Raw genomic sequence first — 26,556 nt, forward strand, 5'->3', positions numbered from 1 at the left:
GTGTGAACACCCCATGGGGTGTGGGGGAGGCACGTGTTTTTCACCTTGCAAAATATCTACTTCTTTCATTATGTTGTATTACAACGCTAGCTACGAAAGCGATCCTTGAATTTGCAAAGTGATTTTTATCATGGAAAACTCTGGCAAAGCCTTCGGACCCACTCAGTAAGATAGATTTCCTGAATATTAACTACAAATTAAATTGTATGTATTAAATACACATCCAAAACTTAGCTTACATATAAAGCTTTGGGGGAGTATTTTTGTTTTGGTGCTGGGGAAGGTACCTGGGACCTTCCATATGGCAGGCAAGGGCTAAACCACCAATACAAACTTCTAGCAACACAAGTTTTTCTCTTGAAATCAACAGCCTATATCACAATGAAAGGGAAAACTTTTATTTAGAATATAGCATTGACACGTTAGCATTTAGTTGAATTTTTTAGTATATCTATGTACGTATGTAGGTATAATACCTTTGATTCCACTTGGCTCAAAAGGAGTGGAATGTCGGAAGTGTTTGACTTGGGGACCCCAAGGGCATCACACACAGCTTGAACTTCCTGGCAAATTTCACTGTTTTTATCTAACTGAGAATTTTTATGATTTTTCTTCTGTAATATCTGTAAAGCTTGAAGTTCTGTACTTAAAAACACTGCAACAACAACAAAAAAAAAACACCCAGAAAATAACATTAATACATGCATGAGAATTTGAGAAAATTTCCTGAACTATAATTTACTTAAAACAAGTATTAACAATATCAAAATCAAGACTAACTTACAAAGAACCAAAGAGAACAGCAGCTATAGAATGCCTCAAGCCTGAATGACAAATAGGCATTATTCACTGAATTCTAGAAGTAGCACAAAGTTCAACAAATACATGCTCTAAGGAAAACCTTAGAGCAGCTGGGGGAATACAGATCGATGAGACATGCCAAACCTCCCATGATATAAACAAGCCTCACTCAAGAACCCCGAAGGCACAAACTATATTTTATCTTCTTTTCTGTGATATATTCTCAGTGCCAAAGGCAGTTCCTGGTATAGCATTAGGTGATCAATAAATGTTTCAAAATAGTCAATCAATGCCCATCACGACCAAAAACAAAACAAAACAAAACCAAAACAAACAAACAGTAATCTGTGCAACAGCCTAATTTCCCAACAAATTTTAAAAATTAGGTAAGACTTCAGAGATGGCAGAGCAGAGTCAGACATTTCATCATAAATGGTCAGGTGTGAGTCAGGCAAAGGAAGACTTGCTAAGTTGGCAAAGAGTGCACAAGCACAGGGATTTACTGACCACACTGTGAGTGTTAACGTGTACTAGTAAAGTTTAAGCTGTTTATGTATGTCTAAGACAGTGTAACACTTTTAGTCAAACACAAAGGCCTTTCTAGTAAGAGATCCAATGTCTCAATAATCAGTCTATAAATTCTGATCTGAAAATATGATGAAGGCATGCATTTAAAAGCCCCAGGGAAGACAACTTACACAGAAGTTTCAAGCAGTCTTCTTTCTTTGTGAGACGGTCTTTAATGTCTCCCGATATGAGTACCGAGTATGGACAGGCCATCTCTTTTAAAAAACCACTTATCTCAAGCTGGAAGCTCTCTAGGTCGTCTCTCCCTTTAAAAGAAGTCATACTATTCACTGAGTGCTTACCACATAACCCACTATAAAATTTACCACAAGTTGATTTCCATTTTACATTCAGTTCCAGATTTTCACTTTCAAATTCAATCTTTAGATAGGTAGTTGCAAGACTTGGGTAAAAGCAAGCACACAATGTCTACATATAGAAAGTGACATCTAAGTTTAGAATGAAGGACATGTCATGGGATTGGAAATATTGTACATTTAAATCTCTGCTAAGTTTCTCCAGATGGACTCTCCATGAAATCAGTTAAGCTGGACATTGAGCATTAGCAGCTAAAATATTCAAAACCATCACCAGAGCTACAGATATTAACTGGCTCCATGCAACTGTTCAATTCTACTGTTTCTCCATATTCAGATAATGAATGTAATCATGGACTGCTTTCTTTAATATAATTTTGAGGAACCTGCAGCATACTTGAAATATAGGTATTTCATTTTGCTTAAAATGAAATGTCATTATGACAAAGAAAAATTAATAATAATAAAAAAAAGCTTAGGAAAGGAATGCTACTTTGTTCCTCAGTAAATACCCAATAATTGCTCAGCTTTCCTTTTATCAGACTACCTGAAATGCTACAACAGACACAGGAAGACTCCAGCTACAGGATGATGATGACTTGAAAGAGCTGTATAAGGTACTAAGAGGGTCTTAATCACAGTATTTCCATGTTAATCTTTGTCCTGAGATAAAGACCTGAGAATAGTACTTAAATTGAGGACTATAATTATGTTTAACAATTCAAAATCAGTCAGGATCAAAAGCTCTGATTTTTAAAACAGCCAGTTCACACTACCTTTTCCAGGGAATGATACTGAGTCCATGACCGCAGATAGGCAGGGATGGCTCATAATTTGTAGCAAATTGAAGAATCAGTTTTGGATTACTGTAAAATTTAATTCAAAGACTCTGTAATAACCTGGACTGAGGTTCTTTTTATTTCTGACTTTCCCTTACACCGTGGCCATGCTGTTGATAAAACATTTGCTTTACTGCTAAGTGAAGGGTGGACAGAGCAGAGCGGCTTACCCGCTGAACTGATGCTTTCCTCCAGGTTGCATAAGGTCTTTATTTGGGAGCCTAACCAAACGCAGAGCTCCGAAAACTCAGGCGAAGACAGCCCACCCTCTGCCGCCTTGGAGAGCGCCTGCTCCTCTAACAGTGGACCCTTATACCTAGAAAGAAAGAAACAACGGTTTAAAAAGGAACACAAGTTGTTTTGATATTTGCTATTTTCTAACAAGAGTAAGATGAAATCCCTGAGTGTTTTAAATCTGCATTGCCCTAATTGCTAAGGATAATGAACATTTGGGATGGGGGGATGTCCTTGGCATCTTAATTTCTTCTATTGCGAACTCTCTGTTCATATTCATAGACCCAGTGCAGTCCAAATGACTCCCCAAACACTACAGGCTGTTGCTCCTGCCCTTGGATATCCGTCAGAGGTTGAAAGTCAGCCTCTTCTGCTGAGGACACCAAGGGCATAGGACTCGGGTTATGTGAGTGGAATCTAACCTGAAGCCTCCTTCCTGCAGTCTAGCTCCCACAGTACCAAAAGGTTTTATGCACACTGCCGAGAGAGGGAAGCAATCTGTGGCCCTACCCTGCTGCAACACCTATGAAACGCAGTGACCAGCAGCAAGATAACCATAAGGTACAAACTCGTTTCTGTTGTAAACAACAGCTGTCTAAGTCATCAGGAAGGAACTCATGGCTGGCCAGGAAGGAACGTAGCCAGGTGGGGCTTGTCAGGGCACAGTCTTTGAAGAGAATCTGCATCACTTGGCTAGGGCAGCATAATTCCTTAACTACATTCTAAGTTTTACCCTCATTCCCACAGCTCCGCGTAGCTTCTCTCTACAGCAAATGGAGATTGTTACAGAAAACCACAAAAGGACACAATGCAGAGAGCAACGGATTGAGGGGAGCCCAGCCCCAATGGATAGCTCTGCAGCAGAGTTCCTGCATCCATGGCTCAGGGAACACCAAGGAACAAGGGACAGAAAGAGTGTCAGAGCCAGAATACCAGGAACTCTGCTGTGGGGCTGCTTCTCTGAGAGAAGCCTGCTGAAGTAAGACCTGAACAACAGTACCAACAGACTGCTAACATGCAAGGGAGACAAGAATCTCCTGGGGACTCAAACCAGACAAAGACCTACAGTCAACAAAAGACTGCTGAGAGAATTAGCCTTTCCCGGGATGGGCACCCTGACTGGTTTTCCAGAACAAAGTGGTCAGCCCTGAGACTACAAACAGCAAAACTGGACTCAGCAGGATGTGTATACATAGTAGAATATATACTGATAGATGTGTGTGACAATATAATCAAAGAAACAGGCTGTAAAATTGAGAGTTGTGGGATATGGGAAGAGCAAAAGAACAATTGACTTTTCTTGTTTACTTTTAATCTCTTACTTTCTCTAGAGGGGAAAACCTCTAGTCCTCATCAAGCCCTGCTACCTGTTTTTATAAATCAGACTATAGATATTACTTATATTGATTTGTGATTGTGGCTGCTTTCAGGGTAGAGTAGAATAGCTGTACAATTTACTGATCATTCTAACTAGTATTTGGCTTTTTCACGTATTTTCTAACAAATTAAAATATTATGAATAAAACAATATCAAACAGTCTTACAATAGTATGAACTATAGTGAAAAAACACAAATGCAAATTTCTAGTTTATGAAGCAAAGCTAAAGAGGACTGATGAAATTTTAACCTGCAATATTTATTTCAGTTTTATCATTTAAAATATTCCCACAAGGTGTATTAGCCAAGACAACAAAATTTTCAAAATACCTAATATAATTGCCTCAACTGTATTAGTTATCAATTTTCGACACATATTGTTTCTGCAACGAAGGCTTATTAGGCACAATACAGCCAGATTTTAGCAGAAGCCACTCACAGTTTTCACCTGATATTAAGATCTCTCTCTGTCTCTCTCTCTCTGTCTCTCTCTGGTTAGTAGAAGCACATTCATGTGACCAATGAATCTTATGAGTGGTCCCCAGGATTTGTGACTATTTTCTCACTTTCCTGACAACCCAGCCAGACATTTCTCTACCAGGATGGTATCTTTAATTCAAAATACAATTATGAGTTTCATTCCCAGAAAATTCACCAGTCACTATTTGATAAACACGATTTTGTTTTGCTCTTTAATTTTTAGGAATTTGCTTTCTTTTTCTCATTTTACTTTTATTTATTGTTTTGCTGTGTAATTATGCAGAATACATAGTTTTAAAGTGTAACTTATAAAATGAGGTACGTTCACACAAATCTCACTTCCCATGTATTTGTCTTTTAAATAGACCTCAGTGGATAGGTCCGGCTGTTCTTAAGGTTACTACAAGTTCCAGGTTGATCACCTCACAATCTTCCTGCCCCTGCCTTCCCAAGTGCTGGAACCACAGCTGTGTGCTACCACACCCCTAGCTGGCCATCTGAGTCTCAGCGCCTCTGCTCGGACTCCCACCACATAAGGAACCCTATTAGTTAACTGGGGGCTGTCCAACTGGGGGCTGTTCATCTGCAGCTATTTTTAACATAAGTATAAACAAGCTTTTGTTTCTCTTTGAGATGAGGTAGCTGCTACATGCTGTTTGGTACCTCAGTCTTACTGCAGACACAGTTGCAGGAGTCAGAGCAGGCCTTCTTAAGCTTTTTCTAGGTGTGACGCTCTTCTCCAGAGAACTTGTTATGCATCCTGGGGTATATGGGTATGTAAAGTACGTAGAAAATCCAACATTTACTGACAATAAATCATAAATTTTCTCTACTAACATTTTACCATTCAGTTATCAGTAGTACCCATTCCCCTACATCTCACCAAAGTTGCCAAACTTTTATATTTTTACTACCCACCGAGTCAAAATGAGTTGTATTTCATGAAGAATATTTTCTGGAGCTCATTCTGTAGTATAGGCTGGCTTCATACTCAGAGATCTGACTTCTTCTGTCTCAAATGCTGGGATTAAAGGCATTCGAAACCACTATCTATCTAGCTATAAATATTTTCAAAAGTACATTTTGCAGATAATTTAAGCCAGGCTGGGCATGGTGGTGCATACCTTTAATCCCAAAATTTCCCCCTACTTTTTCACAAGCAGAGGTAGGTGGTGGATTTCTGTAAGTTTGAGGCCAGGCTGGTATATATTTTTTAAAATTCATTTATTCACTTTACATCACAATCGTAGGCCCTCTCACCTCTCCTCCTGGCCCTATCCTCCCTCCCCTTCTCAAAGAAAGAGGAGGCCTCCCCGACCACCACCACATCAAGTTGAATCAGGACTGAACACATCCTCTTCCCCTGTGGCCTGGTAGGGGAAGTAATCAAAAAGCAGACCACAGAGTCCATGTCAGAGACAGCCCCTGCTCCCCTTACTAGGGCACTCATAGCTACCCATTGGCTGCATCTGTGTAGAAAGCTTAGGTCCAAGTTTATGCATGGTCCTTGGTTGACGCTTTAGTACCAGAAAGCCCTTCTGGGCCTTGGTTAGTTGGTTCTGTTGGTCTTCTTGTGGAGCTCCTGTCCCTCCAGGTCCTTCTATCCCCCTACTTTTTCACAAGACTCCCTTGCTTCACCCAATATCTGGCTGTGAGTCTCAGCATCTGTTTCAATCAGCTGTTGAGAGTATCCTCTCAGTGGACAGCTATGCTAGGCTCCTGTCTGTAAGCATAGCAGAGTATTGTTAATAGTGTCTGGGGTTCAACCTTGTCTCCTTAATGAGATTTAAATAGCAAGTCGAACACCAGGCTAGACATGCATATTTCTAAATCATCTGATCTTTGTTTCAATGCTTTTTGGTATTAGTCTAATTCTGTAACACCATCAGATAAGTGTGGCCTTAAGATTTAAGCCCCAATGTGACCCCAAACTCTCTACAGAAGCTCTTAGACCTGTGTCAACACCTGTAATTAAATGAAACAAATAACCTATTCCCCATCTCAGATGATGCCTCCAGGAGAAGACAGAGCTGTGGCTGGGACACGGTCTGCTCCAGCTCAAGGTTGCTCCCTACATTCCAGTCTCCCTCCAGGCCTTACATGGCCCCTCACTGAGACTCAAGAGTGAGTATTCATTTCCCACGTTCATTTCTACAATAAAGCATTTGTAAGAGTCAACAAACACTGACCGAATCACCAAAACCGCTGACTTTAGGGAATGACACAAACATAATCGTCAACATCTTAGTGCACCAGGTGAGGTGAAAAAACCGAAAACAACGCATCTAACAAACTTGAATGTGAATTCAGAATGAACCGTAGCAGTGACCGACACAGGTAGACTGTTCAGTGCATGCTAGGCCAGAGGGAAGTATGCAAAATACCTCATTTCATTACCATACTACCCCACAATTGAGTGCTGCCATTCGGCTCAGTTTACAGGTGAGCAAAGAGGCAACGGGTAAGCAACTCAATTAGAATTGCCACAGTCCTGGCAACTGACTAACCTGAGCTGTACAATCCTCTATTGCCTGTGTTAAGCCAGAGCGAACCTTCCGGAAATGTCTCTTTTCAATTATTTATATAAAAATATTCTATGGGATAATAATAAGTTGGGTATGAAACAGTGTATCTGACTAAAACAGCCCCAACTGTCTGTCATAATCCAGTCCAAGCAGTGCTGGGTGCAGTCTAGGAACTGCTTTCCCTGTCCCTGGACATCAGCAGCCCACTCTGTATTAGCACAGACCCGGGGTACTTCCTTACTGTCACCAGTGCTCTCTAGATGACAATCACCACGACTTCTCCCTGAGAGATTAGAGAAGTAGGAGGTGCATTCTGCCACCTTGATCTCAATGAAAGTCTGTTGCTGGCTGAGGGTAGCATTTCAGTATCCGTATTTAATTGGGGAAGTGCTACTGTTACTCTAAACAGCTACAGAACCCAGCACCTCTTATTAGAATCATAGCTACTAGTTTGACATTGCTTCAGGCTAGATGAATAAACCATGGCATTCCCATTAAAGTGTTGTGGTTCTTCCTCCAAAAGCCATTACCCAAAGCCTATTTTTTTCCCTTTTTTTTTTTTAAAAATATGTATTTAATATGTATAGGTGTTTTGCCTGCATGCTTGCCTTGCCTAGGCACTAGGTAAATACCTGGCGCCTAAGGCCAGAAGAGAGCACTGGATCTCCTGGAACTGTAATTACAAATAGTTGTGAGCCGCAAGTGGGTGCCGGGAATTAAATCTGGATCTGCTGAAAGAAGAGCCAGTGCTTTTAGCCACTGGGCCATCTCTCCAGTCCCCTAATTTATTTTTTGAATATCAGCCAGTGCAAACAATATGAGCCCTTTCTTTTCCTACCATTTACCTATACTACTGGTCCTGGTGCCACTTTAGCCCTCTAACTCTCTGCTTTCCATGCCCAGCCACACTGCTCAATCTGTAAACAACTACTCTAGTCTTCACCTGTCTCAGGCTAGCCCTACTCCTGAAGCATTAACTTCATCCAGTTCCTCCGGGTTTTGGCCTCCTTGCTCTCACAACTACCCTTGCTGTCTAAAGCACTGGACAGTTTCTCCTGCAGTTCCAGCGATGAGCCTCTTGAGCATCTAACACTGTTTTGGTTAGATGTAGATTTTCTTCTCCATCTACTCTTACCGTTAACTTGTACCTCTCCAAAGTCCACAAGCAAGTCCTATGAACACCCTGAGCCCTCCAGTCCCTAACCTCCTTCTAGAACCACTTCATGTCAGTAACATGCTCCCTGGACTTTGCCACAACTACAACTATTCTACTTCCCAAATGGCGCTTTCCAGCATGTCCCTTCCTGATCATACCTCCTAACTCCCCAGCTTCTTTTTCAACAACTGTTCTTTAACCTCACTACCTCCTAGCCAGTGGTTCCTCTTCGTTCTCCATGCTTTCTGGCTCCTTCCTATTTTTACATTCTTCCCTCTCCAATTTTGAGTCCATGGTATGTCATTTTACTTTGTTGCTTAATACATACCAATTGAAGAAATGAATCCTTGAGTACTAAAAATCCGTCACTGAGGATCATCACTAAGTCCCATAATGCACTTCTTTCCTTCACACTATGATGAACCCACTACCACTAAACAGCCATCATGTCTTTCCCAAACTATTAAATAAGATCCCAAAATTCCCTAATGTGCTGGCAGAAGGAACTTTCAAGTTAAGACATCTAATAATCTGCCAGTCCTATTAAAGAGGAAAGAAGCAAATTAACACCACTGCTGTTATAAACGATAATGAAAATCCCAACTGTTCTAATTTATCAATAAGGACTGAGGAGCCAGAGCTGGGGTGAAAACCCGATAGATCAAAGAGGCAGAGAAAGCACCCAGCTGACCTTCCTTCTCAGCTCAGGTCGGGATGGAAAAAGCCCAAAGGCTCACTAGAAGGAAAAGGCCAAAAAAAAAAAAAAAAAAAAAAACCAAGGCCAAAGGCTTGCTAGTTCAAAGCCCAAAAAACCATGGAGCTGAGGAGCTGAAGCCTAACCTAAAGCTAGAACTTGAGCTAAAAGCTCTGCTTCTTCTCCATGCTGTCTTAAATACTCAACTCAATGTCCTGCCTACTCTTTAATCCCTGTCAGCTGGTTTCTTGCTCTGTCTCTTGACCTAGGGTTAACTTTATTAAATCTGGTATACAGAGAACTCTTGGATTAAAGGAGTGTACTAGGCCAAGGTGAGCCACACATAATCACCTGTTTACAATAAAAGAAAATTCTTGGATTAAAGGTGTATGTTAGGACACAACCAGACCAAACAATAAACAGGGTTGTACAGTTCACAACTTTAGGGTTCACAATGGGATCAAATATCCTGCAACACACCATAGCTGTAAAGGTACTGCATGCTCTGGTCCAGCCTACACCAACCTTGGCCTTCGTACTCTGCCTTCTAGCGACATTACTTCCTCTTGATCTAACACAGCATGGTCCTGCATGGTTCCAGGCCTTCCCATCTCCTAACATATAGAACATACCATCTCCCTTCTAATACCATCTAATCTCACTTAGTTGATTTCTACTCCTCCTTCCTCCCTCAACTCAACTATCACTTCTTCAGGAATCTATCACTAACCCATAAGCCTCCCGTTCTATCACCCTGCTTTTTCCTTTGAAGCACTGATTACAGTGTATAAATGGCCAACCACATCTGTTTTTACTCTCAACTGTGAGCTCCATAAAGCCAGGAACCAATCTGTTTTGCTCACCAATTAACTCCTCAGAACAGTGTCAGGACACAACCGTGCTCCATAAATGCTGTGAGCCTGGGCTGTGAAGCTTCAAACCTCTGCAACACTATGTTATACCTCTTAAGATTATGACTCAGTGAGTCAGTGGTACATACCAGAACAGAACCTTTTCATCAGCTCTGTGAGTGACTCCAATGCACAGCCAGCCCAACCAGCTGAGATGGACTCGTCACAAAATCAAAGGCCATGAAATCATCTGCTTGAGGGTGTTCATTTGACGGAAGAGGAAACTGAGTCCTACGCAGTTTTCTTTGTAACACACTACATCTCTACATTGGCCTTTCACAGTTTTCCTTTTTAAGTCATTCCATTAATTTCTTACTTTACATGGCTGTCATGTAAAGTAAGAAACCATGTAAAGTAAATAACCATGATCGCACTTTCACTGAGACACTAAATGTTTTCATCACAAAATAAAAATACATTATTCAAAATCTGCATGGAGATCTGAAAAGACAGTGGTCAATTACAAATACATTATCAGTAATATTTTCCAGATTTCGTTATCATAGAGGGAATTTTTCAAACTTTAAAATCTAGTTCTTGGCCATCCCAGGAAATATCAATTCTAAAGTGTGCAACTCTTCTACTTCTCCATTCTGAATAATATGAAACAAGTGTTTCTCTGAAATGTCAGCCTTACAGCAAATTTCACTTTCTTAAACTCTACGGCAGGAACATAAGTTTAAGAAATCAAAGAATAAAGCCGTTGTCTTCCCATGGCTTAATGACTTACAAGATCTCCAAAAGTTTAAATGTCTGACTTGGGAGCCAAACTGGAGCCCAAACTCTTCAAAGTACTTTAACTTCATATATTAGTTACATCCTCAGGCAAGGCAAGAGAATTTCCCAGAAATACAAATGGCCCTAAAATAATCACTGGTTCTGTTCTTTCATTTTACAAACATTTTATTCAAGGTCAAGCAGATGCAAGGTAATAGCAAAGTATGCATCAGCAGGGTAGAATAAAAGTAACACTTGCTAGAGGCACAACCAAGTTTGAGGGAGCAAAAGTAAGGGGCGGAGCATAAAGATTTCAAGCTTCTTTAGAAAGTTACCCTAAAACGACACCGCATGTGAGAAGGGAAATGATTATGTAGAGAGCACCAACCAAGGTAAGAGATTTGTTTAGCAGTCCTCAACCGTTTGGCCCTTTGCTTAGAAGTATGCACCCTCCTTTGAACTTTTTCTCCACTCATATATCCAACCTGGCACTGTTCGTTCCTCTAGTACGTTGCCAGGGCCTCGGCAGTGAAGAAAGCCCACACAGCACTCGTTTTTCAGGAGCTGGGTGAAGTTCACAAGACAAACATGGAAAAACAGCAAGGGCTGTGAAGAAAACCAGGGTGGGAAGAGAGCAGTAATACGGCGTGTCCAGATCGCCTCATTACCGCCACCCCCTGGGGTCCTCAGAACACTTAGCGCCCTGGATGAGAAACTGTTAATACCACTCTGAAAACTGTCATTCCTCCCCGCCTGCCACACAAACGGGCATCAAGGAACGGAGAAGGTTAAATGCAGGGGTTCACACTCAACCAAGAGTCTCCTAAGAAGCCGGAGTGAGTCCTCCCGAGCCCGGGGTAAGCTGCCGATTGAGGAGCGTGCGACACAACGGTCCAGAGGCGAAGTGCGGTGCGGCGGGCGCAGGATCTACGTCCACACAAAAGATCCCCGAGGCCGGGGGAGAGCCGGCTGCGGGCTGAACGTGACGGGCAGGACAGGGGGCCGAAGCTCCCGCAGCCCGCAGCCGGCACCCGGCTGGCCTCTCGTTCCGGCCGCTGGGTCCCGGCTAGCGGGAGCGCAGAGGCCTGCGCACTGGCCCGCACACCGCCGGGCCCGGGAGATGCGCGCGCCCTTGCCGCAGCGGCCACGCGCGGGGCCAGCGGGCGCTCCCCTAGGCAGCGGTCCACGAGAACACTCACCCCAGGGCCTCCAGGGTGTCCAGTATGTCCCCCTCCATGCTAGTGTCGGGCCCGAGCTCTGGCCCTCTCATGGTCGCTTGGTCCAAAGCTGTTCGTCACTCTAAAAATCCCGCCGGAAACCAGCGTCATCGCGCCGAGGTTCCGGGGCGGGTAGCCATGGCGACCGTGGAGGCGCGCTTGGGACCCAGGCCTGGAAACAATCCATGCTTGGTGCAATCTGAAAGACGTGTTTGCAACAATAGTAATTTTTATTAATAATGGAAAATAAGCCATATGTTCATAATAAAATGGAATTTTTGTGCTGGGTCTTATCCACGTGTGGAAGTCAATCAGTTAATCTTTTATCATGACTCTTCCACCTTAGATTTTTAATTTTTATTTATGGTGTGTGTGTGTGTGTGTGCGCGCCAGTGCCCTACATGAAGCCAGCAGAGGGCATCAGATTATGTCCTATGGAAGAGGAGCCACCATTCTTAACCAGTGAGCCAACTCTCCAGTCACCCACGCACATACATCTCTCTTTCTATAACAAAAAAATTCTGAGAGGAAAGTATAATTATCTCCAGCTAGAAAGTAACAGCGTGTGCATATAAATAAGCCCATTGAGCCAAAATATGCAGCTGTGTTCCTGCTTGAAGAAGAAGAGATCGAGAGTATTATTTCATTATGAATGTAGAACCAAATAGATGATATATCCTTCCCGTTTATCTGTAGAGTCATCTCAAATATATACTCAGATTTCGTGTTGTATTGATGATCATATATGAATGTATATCAGTAAACAAAATACCAATAGTAGCTGCAAGTCCAGATTCAGTAGAAACATCCTTAATAAATAAAAGATAGGCCACTGCATGCCTTTAATTCCTGCACCCAGGAGGCTGAGGCAGGTCTAGCTCCATGAGTTCAAGGCCAGGCTTGTCTACATAGTGAGCTCCAGGCCAGCCAGAGTTACAAAGTGAGACATTGTATCAGGAAATAAACAAACAGCTTTAAAAATAAAAAAAAAAAATCAAAAAGAAGAAAAGAAAGACATCTTCTGAGAATCAAAAATTAGCATACACTGTTTCCAGCAGATTTGTGTCAAAAAAAAATCTCAGGGTTGTTTGACTGAAAAGAAAATAATGACAGATGAAAACACAAGACTGTAAAACATGATGAAAACTACTCCTAGGAAGAGCAAAATGAGATAAATATTGGCTGTTCAAAACAGCAATAGTAATGTCTTGTGAAATTTGAAATGTAAAATGTTGGGGGAAAGAGTTAGCAAATAGAGTGAGTGAATTATAGTATTCATGATTCCCAAGAAGTGATAAATAAATAACTTATGATAGTGAAGCAAGATTACACACCATTGTCATTAATGTATTCAGTAAATAAACAATCAAATATAACATAGAGAAGGGAGGACAATGCCCAGCATCTATTAAGGAGAAGGAAAAATGGAAAATAAAGTGTTAGGCCATGATGTAAGATAGCTAGAGCAACATTAAATGCCGTAAAAATTTGCTAGGTAATTAAGTATTGTAGAGAGAGGTAAGCAAGAAGATTTTATTATTTCTTTTTAAGTGAAGGGAGCAGAAACCTGCAGCAATCGTAAATGTTTGCTTTAAAATTGATGTTCAAAATGTTTTTTAAACCACAGCACTAATATAATCCAAGGGAGTATTTTGATGGGAAGACTTGAAAAATCTGTATCCCTGAGGAGGCCCATGGCATATGCTATACAGCAGTGTGATTTAGGCACTGTCCCATCAAGAGCTACATTTATTTTCCTCTTCAAGCCAGGCACTATAACCACTTTAATCAATAGAATACAGTAGATATAATGTTAAGCCAATCAGGTATAGTCTTTAAATAGTTGGTCACATATAAATATGTGTATGATTATGCATGAATGTGTATGATTAATCATAGCTGCACATATATGTGCAAATATATAAGTGTGTGTGTTTGTGTGTACTTGGAATGGGATGCCTTATCTAGAAACCCAACCACCAGGCTAAGATTTTGCAGTTATGTATAGAGACCAAGTATCAACATACTATTTGGTGAAGCCAGATTAAGATCCCAGGACATATCTATCATCTTGGTCATTTCTAACTGAGCCATCAGGTGATCTACTATAGTCCTAGGGGTAAGGGGAAAGTCAACAATTGTGCAAGGTCTCAAGAAAGAACTATCAGCCCAGTCCAGCCACCTCATAATCAAAGAGACAATAAAATATTGTAAGGAAAGGATTTATTTGGCTTACACTTCCATACTGCTGTTCATCCTTAAAGGAATCCAGGAACAGGAACTCAAACAGGACAGGAACCTGGAGGCAGGAGCTGATGCAGAGACCATGGATGGGTGCTGCTTACTGGCTTGCTCCTCATGGTTTGCTCAGCCTGCTTTCCTATAGAACCCAGGACCACCAGCCCAGAGACAGAACCAACCACAATAGTGCAGGCCCTCTCTGACCAATCACTAATTAAGCGATGCCCTACAGCGGGCTCTTTCAGAGGCATCATCTCCATTGAGGCAGCCTCCTCTCAGATAACTCTACTTTGTGTGAGAAGCTGACACAAGACCAGCCAGCCTGGTAAAGAAGCTGCCACATGCACTCATCCTCTGTGCTTAGGAAGTGACCGGAACAACACTGCACTTTTCCTGTCACAATATTCTCCTAAAACCCATCTCTCTAGGGAAACTACATCTACAGTTTGATCATATATCAAACCTAAAGCTAAAACGACCCAGAGACCTAAACATAACCAGAAACCAAAACCTTGCAAGAGAAAATGTAGGACACTCTTACGGATCTTAAGTTGGTCAGAGATTTCAGTGAGACATCGTTACAGGCACAACCCAGGAACACAGACATGGATAAACGGTGCTTTATCAAGATTAAATTTTTTGCTCTTTAAAAAAATTTTAAGAAAATGAAAAGCAAGCCACAGACTTGGGGAAACTATTCACAACCCATACTTGATGAAAAGACCTGTATTCAGAATATATTTTTTAAAAAAAACTATTAAATCACAATTTTTTTCCTAAGAATTTTTTCTTTATTAATTACACTTTATTCACTTTGTATCCCCCTGTGGTTCCCCCACTCCTCCTGTCCCAATCCCTCCCTTCCTCCACCCTCTGCATGCATGCCCCTCCCCAAGTCCACTGATAGGGGAGGACTTCTTTTCTTTCCTTCTGATCCTAGTCAATTAGGTCTCATCAGGAGTAGCTGTGTTGTCTTCTTCTGTGGCCTGGTAATGCTGCTTCCCCCTCAGGGGGAGGTAATTAAAGAGCAGGCCAATCAGTTCATGTCAGAGACAGTCCCTGTTCCTATTACAATGGAACCCACCTGGATACTGAACTGCCATGGGCTACATCTGTGCAGGGGTCTTAGGTTATCTCCATGCATAATCCTTGGTTGGAATAGCAGTGTCAGGAAAGGCCCCTGTGCTCAGATTTTTTTGGTTCTGTTGCTCTCCTTGTGCAGTTCCTGCCCTCTCCAGATCTTACTGTTTCCCACTTCTTTCCTAAGATTCCCTGCACTCTGCCCAAAGGTTGCCCATAAATCTCAGCATCTACATTGATAGTCTGCAGGGCAGAGCTTTTCAGAGGTCCTTTGTGTCAGGCTCCTTACTTGTTTCCTCTTTTCTCCTTCTTCTGATGCCCAGCCTCTTTGCCTTTCTGGATAGGAATTGAGCATTTTAGCAAGAGTCCTCCCTCTTGATTAGTTTCTTTAGGTGTACAGATTTTAGTAGGTTTATCCTATATTATATGTCTATATGAGTGAGTATATACCGTGTGCAGTGTGCATCTTTCTGCTTCTGGGATAGCTCACTCAGGATGATCTTTTCCAGATCCCACCATTTACCTGCAAATTTCATGATTTCCTTGTTTTGTTTTTTTATTGCTGAGTAATATTCCATTGTGTAGATATACCACAATTTGTGCATCCATTCCTCCACTGAGGGGCATCTGGACTGTTTTCAGCTTCTGGCTATTACAAATAAGGCTGCTACAAACATGGTTGAGCAAATGTCCTTGTTGTGTACTTGAGAATCTTTTGGATATATGCCTAAGAGTGGTATAGCTGGATCTTGAGGAAGCGCTATTCCTAGTTGTCTGAGAAAGCGCCAGATTGCTCTCCAGAGGGTTGTACAAGTTTACATTCCTACCAGCAGTGGAGGAGGGTTCCCCTTTCTCCACAACCTTAAATCACAATTTTTTAAATAAAGAACACTCAGGGCTGGAGAGAGGGCTCAGAGGTTAAGAACGCTCTTAACTGTTCTTCCATAGGTCCCGGAGTTCAATTCCCAGTGACCACATGGTGGCTCACAACCATCTATAATGAGATCTGGTGCCCTCTTCTGGTGTGCAAGCACACATGCAGGCAGAGTGCTGTATAAATAATAAGTAAATCTTTAAAAAAAAAAAAAAAAACAGACACTCAATCTCCAAAACAGCAAAAGATTTTAATATATGAAATCTGAAGCAGAAATGGAGCAACACATCTCCAGGAGCAACGCAAGCCAGTGAAAATGAACCGTTTCAGAAACTAACTCATGGCTTCCTGGGATGCTGAAAATGCATGTGCGTACAATCCTCCGCTCTACAGCTAGACATTCATACCGAAGACAGCCTGTGTCCTAAGATTTGCGTGCAAATGTTCATAGCATCATTTGTGATAGCTCCAAATGGGACATGACCTCATATCAGTACTGTCTTGATATGTAAATGGAACGGACAAACAGATGGTGATAAAATATGACTTACCAATTAAAGAAATCAACTGATACCTGAATTAATATGCATGCATTTCAAACTAATCAAAAGTGAAAGAAGCTGACGTTTAAAGGAGTGAATCATAAATATTCATTTATATAGAATTTGAGGGAATACACAGTAACTCCTACTGACAGAAAAGGATCAGCAGTTGCCTAGAGACTATGAGAGTCAGCGCTGTCAGGTGAAATGAGGACAGCAGAGCTGTGGAAGAAGCATTTGAAGATGATTGGTACTTAAAAATTATGTGTAACTAAGTCAAAATGTAGGAAGTTGCATGTGTGTGTCAGTGTAGTTCAACAAAATAGTTTTGAAAGCAATTTCATTTCTTTTTTGCTGTTTTTTTTTCTTTTGGTGTGGTTTGGTTTTTTAGTTTTTCAAGACAGGGTTTCTCTGTGTAGCCTTGGCTGTCCTGGACTCACCAGGCTAGCCTCAAACTCACACAGATCCACCTGCTTCTGCCTCCCAGTGTGCTGGGATTACACGCATGCATCACCACTCCCGGCTGCAATTTAGTTTATTTTTTTATTATTATTAAGTTTATTTCTTTATTCACTTTCCATCTCAATAGCAACACCCTCCCTCCTCTCCTCCTGGTTTCACCCTCCCACCTTCTTCTCCCTTTCTCCCCTCCCCTTCTTCTCAGAAAAGGGGAGCCCCACCCCCATTGCAATTTAGTTTCTTAATGTATAATTTTAATTGATAATTTGCAGTGTCTGGGGATTGTGAAAGGAACTCTACTGATGGTTACATACAACAAAGCCTTTAAACTCGTCCTAAAACAGCCACTGGTCCATCTCATTCGATAGAGAGCATCAATATTAAAGAAAAAAATAAAACCAAAAATGCACACAGTTGCAATTTTTGTGAAGGTCTCTTTCATTATTGGGTAGCGTGCCTAACAGTCAATACATTTAAACAATGCAGAGTTGACTATAGCAACAGAAACTGGAAGGCCAGTAACTGGCCAAATAATTAGAACACCTCTTCGGTGGAGAGATAGGTGCTGGTCACATGGAAATACGTTAAAGCTAAGACTTATGCTATTTATTCCCAAAAATCTTTTGGCCAGATTGTACCTCCAAACCCAGGGGAAGCCCAAGCTTGTGACCTCCAGCACTGACACTCTTCCAGTGTAGCAGAGTACTGTTAAGCCTCGCAGGAGGCCTAGCAGTCTGAGTATGGCCTTCTCAATGAAGGTAGCACTGCTGGACTTTGCGGAAATGGGAGTAGTGGGATCCAGATGGCACTTAGCTGTGATCCCAAAAAAAAGTGCAGGTGGCACCTAGTGGACTCCACACAAGCTTGACGAAGTGCCAAGATCTCCACGTGATTGCTCATCAACCGAGCCTCCAAATAATGCTTCCTTGTGACCTTTGTGTACAGCTGGAAGTGTCCATTCCCGTAGCACGCTACAAAGGTATATGCCTTGCCAGCTTTGAACCGTCACTCTCACAGGTCGTGTGGTGTCCATCAAGCCGGCCTCCCAAACCAGACCTTTGAGCTACGCATTGTCAGCACAATGGATGTCTATATGTCCTCTACTCTAACGGACTTGATTTCTGCACTTTTCATCCCAGTTTGGTGTGAACGTAGTGTCGGATAGCATTTTCAAATCCTAGCAAAACTGGTCGTCGATTTCAATTCTGTTCGCTCCATTCATATTTCAGCTCCAGTGTGCCAGGAACCAGAGCGTAGCTTTCAGTGAACCATAGTTTTAAACAAACCTGATGCGGAGAATTCCACACCACTGCATGACTTTATACATACAGCTTCCCACACCCAAACCAAAGGCTTTGCTGAAATTACCTTGGGCTGCTATGTCAAGGTTCCCATGTGGCGGAGGGTTACATCCTGGTAACACACACAAGCAGCTACTACCTCTGTCCATAGGCTGCCACAGAGGAGAGCACAGGAAGAGGCAATGTAGGGGCCTCCTAAAAGGTGCCTCCATTGTCATTGGTCTCCCAACTAAGGCTCTGGGCTCTCTCAGGGTTGAGCTGCAAAAAATGAATGGAACTGGAAATCACCAGGTTACGTGAAGTAAGGCAGATTCAGGAATGCAAACAGTGTGTGTCTGTGTGTGTGTGTGTGTGTGTGTGTGTGTGTGTTTTCCCCATAGATTTAAAATTATATGTGGGGGAGGGGACAAGAAGATGAATAGAGGTGAGCACAAGAGAGAAGGAAGACATCTTAAGATGAGGAGAGGGAGGGTGATGGAATGTGTGGCACATGATTAGAAGAGAGACTATTTGGAAAAAAAAGGAAGGGAACCAGACAAAGGGCTAAGGGAACATGGAGAAGATGGGGGGAGTACCCCAGACTTACTTTATTAAATGTGTGCATGTGTGTGTGTGTGTGTGTGTGTGTGTGTGTGTGCATGAGCACGTGTGCACGCCCACGCACGGGTGTACATATGGAAGGCCGGTGGGTAGGTGAAGATCTGAGGTTGATGTCACGAATCTCCTTCAGTCACTCTCCGGCTTACTTTTTAAGACGTTGTCTCTCATTGGTTGGACTGGCTAGCCAGCAGGGACCTGCCTGTCTCTGCCTCCCCAGTGCTGGGATTAGAGGATGCAGGCCCAGGCCATTACTGTGGACAAATCAGCATTCTCTCCGAGCAGGTCTCTCCCTGGGAAAGATAGGTTCTCTGTCCTTACTGCTCACTGGAAAGGTTTGGGCTAGAATTATCATGTGAGGCCTACTTCCCTGGGGAGGAAACTAGAGAGGGGCAAATCCTAGCTGGGACTCTGAAAACCTTCTGCCTAGCTCTTTCAGGAAAATGAACTCCGGCCTTCAGGTTTCCCCACCACAGAGACTAACGCGTTCCTTCTTTTCATCTAAGTGATGTGGTCTAAGCTGCTTCTGACTGGACAAGCCTGTTGGCATTTCCCGAGGTTCTACATACTCTCAGCTGAACCCCAAAAGAAAGCTTGATCTGCCTAGCTCGGGAAGTTCTACCTTGGAGCTTCCTGCCTGTTACTGAACAGCATCTTTTCCCTTCCGGAGAAGTAACTCAACCTGGCTTCCTTTTCATAAAGACATCTGGTTATCTGTGGGGATGTTTTGCTTGTACTTACGTATGTGCATCATGGGTGTGCAGTGTCCACAGAGGCCAGAAGAGGGCATTGGATCCCCCAAACTGGAATTCGATGGTTGTGGCCAATGATGTGACTGCTAGGAACCAAACTGAGAACCTCTGCAAGAACAAGTGCACGTAACTGCTGAGCCATGTCTCCAGGCCTAACCTGGACTCGTAAGAAAGTACACCTCCTGATTGCTGTGGAAGGTCTTGAGACTAACCAACTGTGGTGCTCAGGATGAGATGCCCTCCATAATCTTGGACATTTCAACACTTGTCCCCCAAATGATACCACAGCTTGGCAGGTTAAGGAGGTATGGCCTTGTTGGAGCAAGTATATCACCGGAGACAGACTTTTAGATTGCAAAGTCCCCTGCCATTCCCAGTTGGCTCTCTCTCTCTCTCTCTCTCTCTCTCTCTCTCTCTCTCTCTCTCAATCTCTCTCTCTCTGCTTCATGCTTATGGCTCAAGAAATGAATCCTTACCTTTGTCCTCCTGCCACTGCACCTTCACCCCACCATCATGGACTTTAGTCCTCTGGAAATGTGAGCCCAAATAATCCCTTTCTTCTATAAGTTGCCTTGGTTGTTGCATTCTATCAACACCACAATAGAAAAGGAACTAATTCAGCAGCCAAGCAAAATGTGAGTGGCACAAGTGAAAACATTTTTTTTTCCCCACAAAGATATCGAGATCTGGAAAACCTCTAAGTCCATAATAACCACATCATTTAAACCTATTTCATTATACGTAAATCCAGTATAAGATGGTAGATTTGAAATTAAAGAAGGGTTTGAGTTATGAAGTTTCAAATGCCAATTTAGAAATAGTATGTATTTAATTTAAATCAATTAAGATTCTTTCAGTTTCAATAGCTAGTCCTGATATGATTGGGCTTGTAAATTAAAATTCTATAAATGTGGCTGTTTCGGAGTTTGAAGTACTTACTGCTTTAAGACGTAACAAATAAATGTTGCCACATACTGACTTAAACTCTGCATAGCTAACAGGAATTTCTGAGAACATCTTTCAGAAAAAGAAATATTTCACTCTTTTAGAGCAAATTGAAATTTGTAGTTGGAAAAGAGTCAATGAAGAGCTCTTTCTGTTCTTGGAAGCCAAACACATCTACAATAACTCTCTTTCAGTAACTAGAATGTACGCACATTCTATACTGTCCATAAACCTGGAAGCATTACTCTAAGTGAAAAAAACAAAACAAAACAAAACCAGCAGTAACAACAATCACATTACCTGGTTTCACTTATGTAAAGTGTCCAAAACAGGTAAATCAATGTGTTAGTGACATTCGTTTTATCAGAACAACAGAAAAGATGCTATTGTAATAAAATACAATGACCAAGAACCGGCCCTGAATATCCAGCCAGAGGACGTGGCTCAGAGCCCAGGGTCAGGCGAGCCTCGGAGTCTTGTGTTCATGGCCATACCATGCCGCACCTGGTGGGGACCCAGCATGTAGGTGCCTGGTGGCTGCCGTGAACCTCGTGACCACGAGGATCCACAGCAAAGCACCTCTCTCAGGTGGCATCCAAGACAAGAATGAAAGAACAGACTGTCTTTAAAATCCCTAAAAACTGATAATAGACTGGAAAAATCCAAATATAAGCCGCTTTGGGGAAAAATATTTTACGTTGACTTGCCTTCTATCACCATTTGTGAAAAACTACAAAAAATATAAAGGACCTTGGAGAGCGAGTTGAAGAATTTCTCAGCGAAGATACCAGTTATCTAGTTTCAAACAAAAAGGAAACAAAGTATGCACAAACGTTGGGTCTAATTTCTCCTGCAGAAAACAACTCACCTCATCCCAGGCATGATGGAAGTTCCTTTAAGTCTCCAGACAGAGTGTGTTTGAGCCGGGGAAAGTTATTAGCTGAAAAAGCTGTCAAGGATCATGATTTTATTCCTGCTAATAGTGTATTATCAAATGCCTTATCATTGGGAGAAAGGATTCTTCATATTGATGACATTGGATAGTACATTGAACAGAAGAAGAAAGAGTTATGTGCACTCAAGAAAGCAAGTACTTCTGTGAGGGATTCAGGGAGGAGTGCAAAAGGCAAGAACAGGGAAACTCAAAAAGCCTTTTTTCAAGGTTGAAGACATGAACCGGTCTTACAGACCACTTTACCTTCAGCTAACCAATATGCCCTTGATAAACTATTTTACTGAGAAGACTTGCAGTCCATTTGATGTAGATAAGCCATACAGCACCCAAAAGCAAGCTCAGCCTAAGCTCAGCACCTTCTGAGTGAGAAACAGAAATTTTGCACAGAGCAACCCCTACCAAGTTGTTGATATTATATCTAAGTTAGTTTTTTATTTTGTGGAATGTGAAAGAGGCACACCTAAAAAGAAAAGAATAAGGTACAGTGTCGGAGCCCTTTCTTCTGTTCCTGCAAATATCCTGAAAAACACTGAAGCAAAGGAGAAGCTACCGTTGCAGCCCATTTTCCATAAGGATGTAGGAGAAAGCAACGGGTAACAGTTCAAGTGGAGTTTTCTGTAGGAAGAATCCCAGAAACCTGAATGAAAGCTTGTGTTTGCTTCAGATCCCATGCCCTATTCTTCAACTGGAGTGAAAGGGCGTGATGAGAAAACAGTGAGCATGTTAAATGCAAGTGAACCTGACATGAAACAGAATTTCACACAGCCACCTCCATGTAAAAATAAACGGGGAGGAATTCTTGATGTTTCTGAACATAAACTGACTATAAATAGAAATGATGCAAAAGAGAGGGTGGGTACCACTCCAGGTGTGCCTCAGTCACCTGCACAAGCTTCTTATCTCAGTCCAGAAGATAGTCCACCCCAGGCAAAGTTAACGGCAGATGTTACACATTTTCCAACAAAAGATCAACAGGGAAAGGACCTTCATTTTGTGTCTGGTCATGATCATGACCAGATGACATTCAGTACATCAAAAGAGCATCTAACGATGAAGGCTAGAACTCCACCCAGTATTCTCAGGAACCTAATGACATTTGGGAATATGGAGACTCTGCCTTCTGGTAAAATGCAACGGAAAGTGAGAATACTATTAGAAAAAAAAAAAAAAACCCACTAAGGAACCAAGTGCTGAACTGGACAGAAACAGAACCAAGTGTCTTCCTGCACATGAAGACAGAATTTGTGTGTCACCAGTACCATCTCTCCTGGACCTCTTTCAGACAAGCTACAATCTACACTGAAAATAGTGGAATATGTGATGTTTTAGATACTCGGGAGGAAGAAAATTCTAGTCGTCTCCTATCAACATTTTTCTCTCCCCCTTCAACTTCTACATTTGTTGGATTTTTAGTGTTTAATATACCTTTTCAGAAATGGCAGTTATATTCCTGAAATTTTATAAAGACATATACAATTCTTAGGGTGTTTTGTTTTGTTTTTACTTTGTTGTTGACAACTTTGTTCATTGAGCCATTGTAAATTTTTTTAAGATGGTTTGCATTGTTTTGTTTTGTTTTGTTTTGTTTTTACAGAATTGAGTAGCTGTTACAGATTATGCAATAAAATCTTGATTTATTTATTTTTTTAAAGTACTACGACCAAGGTATTTTATCTAAGAAGGAAGTTTTACTTGGACTTTGGTTCTGGAGGAATAAGAGTCTAACGTGGTGAGGAGGCGTGGCAGTGACAGCCACAGTGGCAGGAGCAGGAAGCTGAGAGCTCGTATCCTAACAAAAGCAGGAAGCTAGAGAGTGAACTGAAGTGGAGCAAAGACATATGTACCCTTAAAGCCCACCCTCGAGTGAGATCATTTCTCCAGCAAAGCTGCACTTCCTAATCGTCTCCTCAACAGTGCCACCAGCTGGGGATCATTTGCTCAAACACCCAAGACGACGGGGGACATTTCTCGTTCAAACCACTGCTCTCGGTAAAGACAGAAAGTGGATCAACAATTGCTTGAAACCGGGGGTGTGGGATGTTGGGACGTCATGACAGAAGCACGTGAGGTTCCTTCGACGAGGAGCTGAAGACGCTCCGCAGTTGACTGCAGTGATGATCGCAGGACCTGGTAACCTGATCACATTGCCGAAACGTGCAGTGTGGACGGGTTCACTGTGGGAAGGTGCGGGACAGGCACGCGTTAGCTGCCCCTCCCCCCCAGAAACGATAAGGCGCGGTAAGGTTGAGCGGTTCAAAGAAAGCCAGAGCCAGTGACCGTGTTTCCTACGCCATGGGTGCTCCTTCGGATCTTTACATGAAAGAGATCACAATTAATCCAGTACCCAGGGCTGAAAATCCTCTCCCATCCCCCCAGTGCATGCCTCACACCCACTCCAGTACAGTGCAAATCCTGGTGTCTCAGAGCTAAACAAAAACACCCCAGGGTTCGGAACCCCATCTCAAGGCAACAGAAATTATTGTCTGACATTCGAAAGCATGTGTGGCAGTAACATTCAGACCCTTCTCTCCCTCTCCTGCCTGTTCCATCCATGCCTCTCAGCTTCTCCAGCATCCGCTGTCCCCACACTCCTACAAAGCATCTCTTCATGCTCTCGGCTTTGTGCCACCGTGTTCCCTCTTTGCTCCTAAGCCCGCACTTTAAGAACATAGGAGAAGGATGTACGACCATTGACTCTACTTAAGCTTTCCGCCTGCATCACCACACGACATAGTACTGCCAGATATAAACTGTCCCTCTAAAGCCAAATAAGTGAGGATCCGTCTCAGGAGACAAGAATATGTGTTCAAGACATGGGCTGGGAGGGAAACGAGTATTCAAAGCAAATATCCTCTTGAGAAGGTGGAGGTTAATAAAGGCTCTTCCGGCCATAGATACTATGTTAACTCGGATACCATGTGATACAGCAGGCTGTGCTGTGAGTCTCTGGCCCCCAGAGGGCTTCTCTTTGTTTCTAAGCTGTGTCTACGCTCATCTCTTCTACTGTTACTATCAAGAATCCTATACAAGGATCCTGGCATGCTCCAGGCAATGACTTTGGTTTCTTTCCAGATATTCTTGCCTGGAGTTAGGAAAGGGTTACACTGTTCTTTGCCAGCGTGCAGGGAGCCCTCCTCCATAACAGGCGCATGGACCTGACCGGCTGGGACTGTGTCTGCATTGTAGGTCTAGCTCATAGGTGGTGTACACTTGGCCACAGGGCCAAGGCTGTGCCTTCCAACCAGCTTCATGGGGAACAAAGGTGAGTTTTTAATCTGCACTTTCATCAAAAACTTATTAATACTTCTCACCTATGCCCAAGTTCTGAAGGAAAAGAAAAAGATGCTACAGACCAGCTCTTCAAACAGCTAAGTAACATGTAGGTTTTCACACTTTCTCTCTGGGTCATGAGCAACTACATCTTGGTTTTACAACAATTTGTTTATAAGTCGAGTTATTTCTGTTGCTTATAACCACCCAAACAAAGAGAGGCCTCAAGAAATATGAAGATAAACCAAGATTACACCATGTTCAGTTTAGGATCATGGGTGACAGTAAAAATAGGTGGTTCTCAACCTATGGGTCCTGAGCCCTTTGGGGTCACAGATCAGTTATTTTGCATATCAGATATTTACATCATGACTCGTCACTGTAGCAAGATTACAGTTGTGAAGTACCAACAGAACAATTTTATGGTTGGGGGGTCACGGCAACATGAGGAACTGTATTAGGAAGCTTGAGAAGCACAGGCTTAGATGTTTTCAAAGCAAAGAACATGTGTAAGAGTTATTAGGCTACACCCTGTAACTGTATCACACCCCAAATCCCAGTCCTACGAGACCAGGGACCCCGAGACTCATTTTCCATCCCATCTCACAAACCCCACTGTTATTAACCTGGCATGGCAAGGTGATCCACTTCTCAGCGCTTTAATTCTATAGTTTATTTTAAATCTGTTTCAAGATGAAGCTAATGATTACCAGTTACCAAGAAGGGGCCAAAAATAAGGTTCCAGAAGTAATCTGATTCTACTTAGAGTCTGGTATCTTTAAAATAGACTTCTTTCTTCCTTAAAGGAAATAGTAGCAAATTATTCATCATCCAAAAAAATATTATTACTTAAAGCCACTTGTTTTTAAAAATTTATGCTCCATTCTAAAGTAACAGTTAAGAAAATGTAGGACTTGGAATTGATTTCACACTGTCAGAAAGAGAGCAATCTCTCCAAAGAGAGAATATTTATAACTGAAGCCAGCTAAAGCATGTGCATGCTGCAGTTCTTTGGGTTATTTCTTTGTTTGCATGTTTGTCTGTTTTTTGTTGAGATGGGGTCTTGCTGTGTAGTCCTAATTGTCCTGACACCCACTCTGTAGATCAGATTATCCTTGACTCCACAGCCACCATCCTTTCTGCCTCTGCCTCTGCCTCTGCCTAAGTCTCCTAAGCGATGAGATTATAGGCATGCTCCACCATGCTCAGCTAATTGTGATGCTTCTATGAAAACCTTCTTGCTCTACAGTTTGTGATGAATGTCTGGTGATTCTATCTTCTTGAGATGCTGAGGTAGAGGCTGGCACCAATGCTTAGAGCTTTTGGGTTACTTGATGTCATTTGCAGCAAGCCTGACTTTGAAAACAGCACAGAAGCACCAAAAGGAAACTGTGGGTCGCAGTAGAGTTTCTAAGTCTTATGTATGCTTGTTCAAGCTTGATTTTTGTTGTTGTTGTTGTTGTTTTGGGGTTTGTGAGATAAAGTCTCACTAAGTAGTCTAGGCAGGCTGTGAACTTGCAGTGATTTCTCTTCTTCAGTCTTCCAAGAGATGGGCTCATAAGCAAGCACCAACTCTTGTGTGTATAAAGCTTATAGAGTCCAGAGGTCAACCTCAAGTATCATTTCCTCAGGTGCAATCTATCTTTTTTTTTTCCAGATGGCATCTATAACTGTCTTGGGACTTGTCAATAAGGCTAGGCTGCT

The 26,556-nt window shown here is 42.3% G+C and overlaps 1 protein-coding gene and 1 pseudogene across 1 annotated transcript in view; one reads left to right on the forward strand and one right to left on the reverse strand.

The window, feature by feature from the left end:
• The window catches only part of Fam98b (family with sequence similarity 98 member B), a 24,081-nt gene extending 12,151 nt beyond the window's left edge, over positions 1–11,930 (reverse strand). Inside the window, exons 1-4 of the mRNA XM_021662666.2 lie at positions 11,819–11,930; positions 2,695–2,840; positions 1,500–1,634; positions 477–655 (exon numbers count right to left, since the gene is read on the reverse strand). Coding sequence (XP_021518341.2) covers positions 477–655; positions 1,500–1,634; positions 2,695–2,840; positions 11,819–11,889 — 531 coding nt within the window. The 5' untranslated portion in view covers positions 11,890–11,930. The remainder of the gene's footprint in view (positions 1–476; positions 656–1,499; positions 1,635–2,694; positions 2,841–11,818) is intronic.
• LOC110553646 (protein DBF4 homolog A-like) lies at positions 11,888–23,036 on the forward strand (annotated as a pseudogene).
• The last annotated feature ends 3,520 nt before the right edge of the window (positions 23,037–26,556 follow it).

This window comes from Meriones unguiculatus, chromosome 18, assembly GCF_030254825.1.
Source record: "Meriones unguiculatus strain TT.TT164.6M chromosome 18, Bangor_MerUng_6.1, whole genome shotgun sequence".
Lineage (NCBI taxonomy): Eukaryota > Metazoa > Chordata > Mammalia > Rodentia > Muridae > Meriones > Meriones unguiculatus.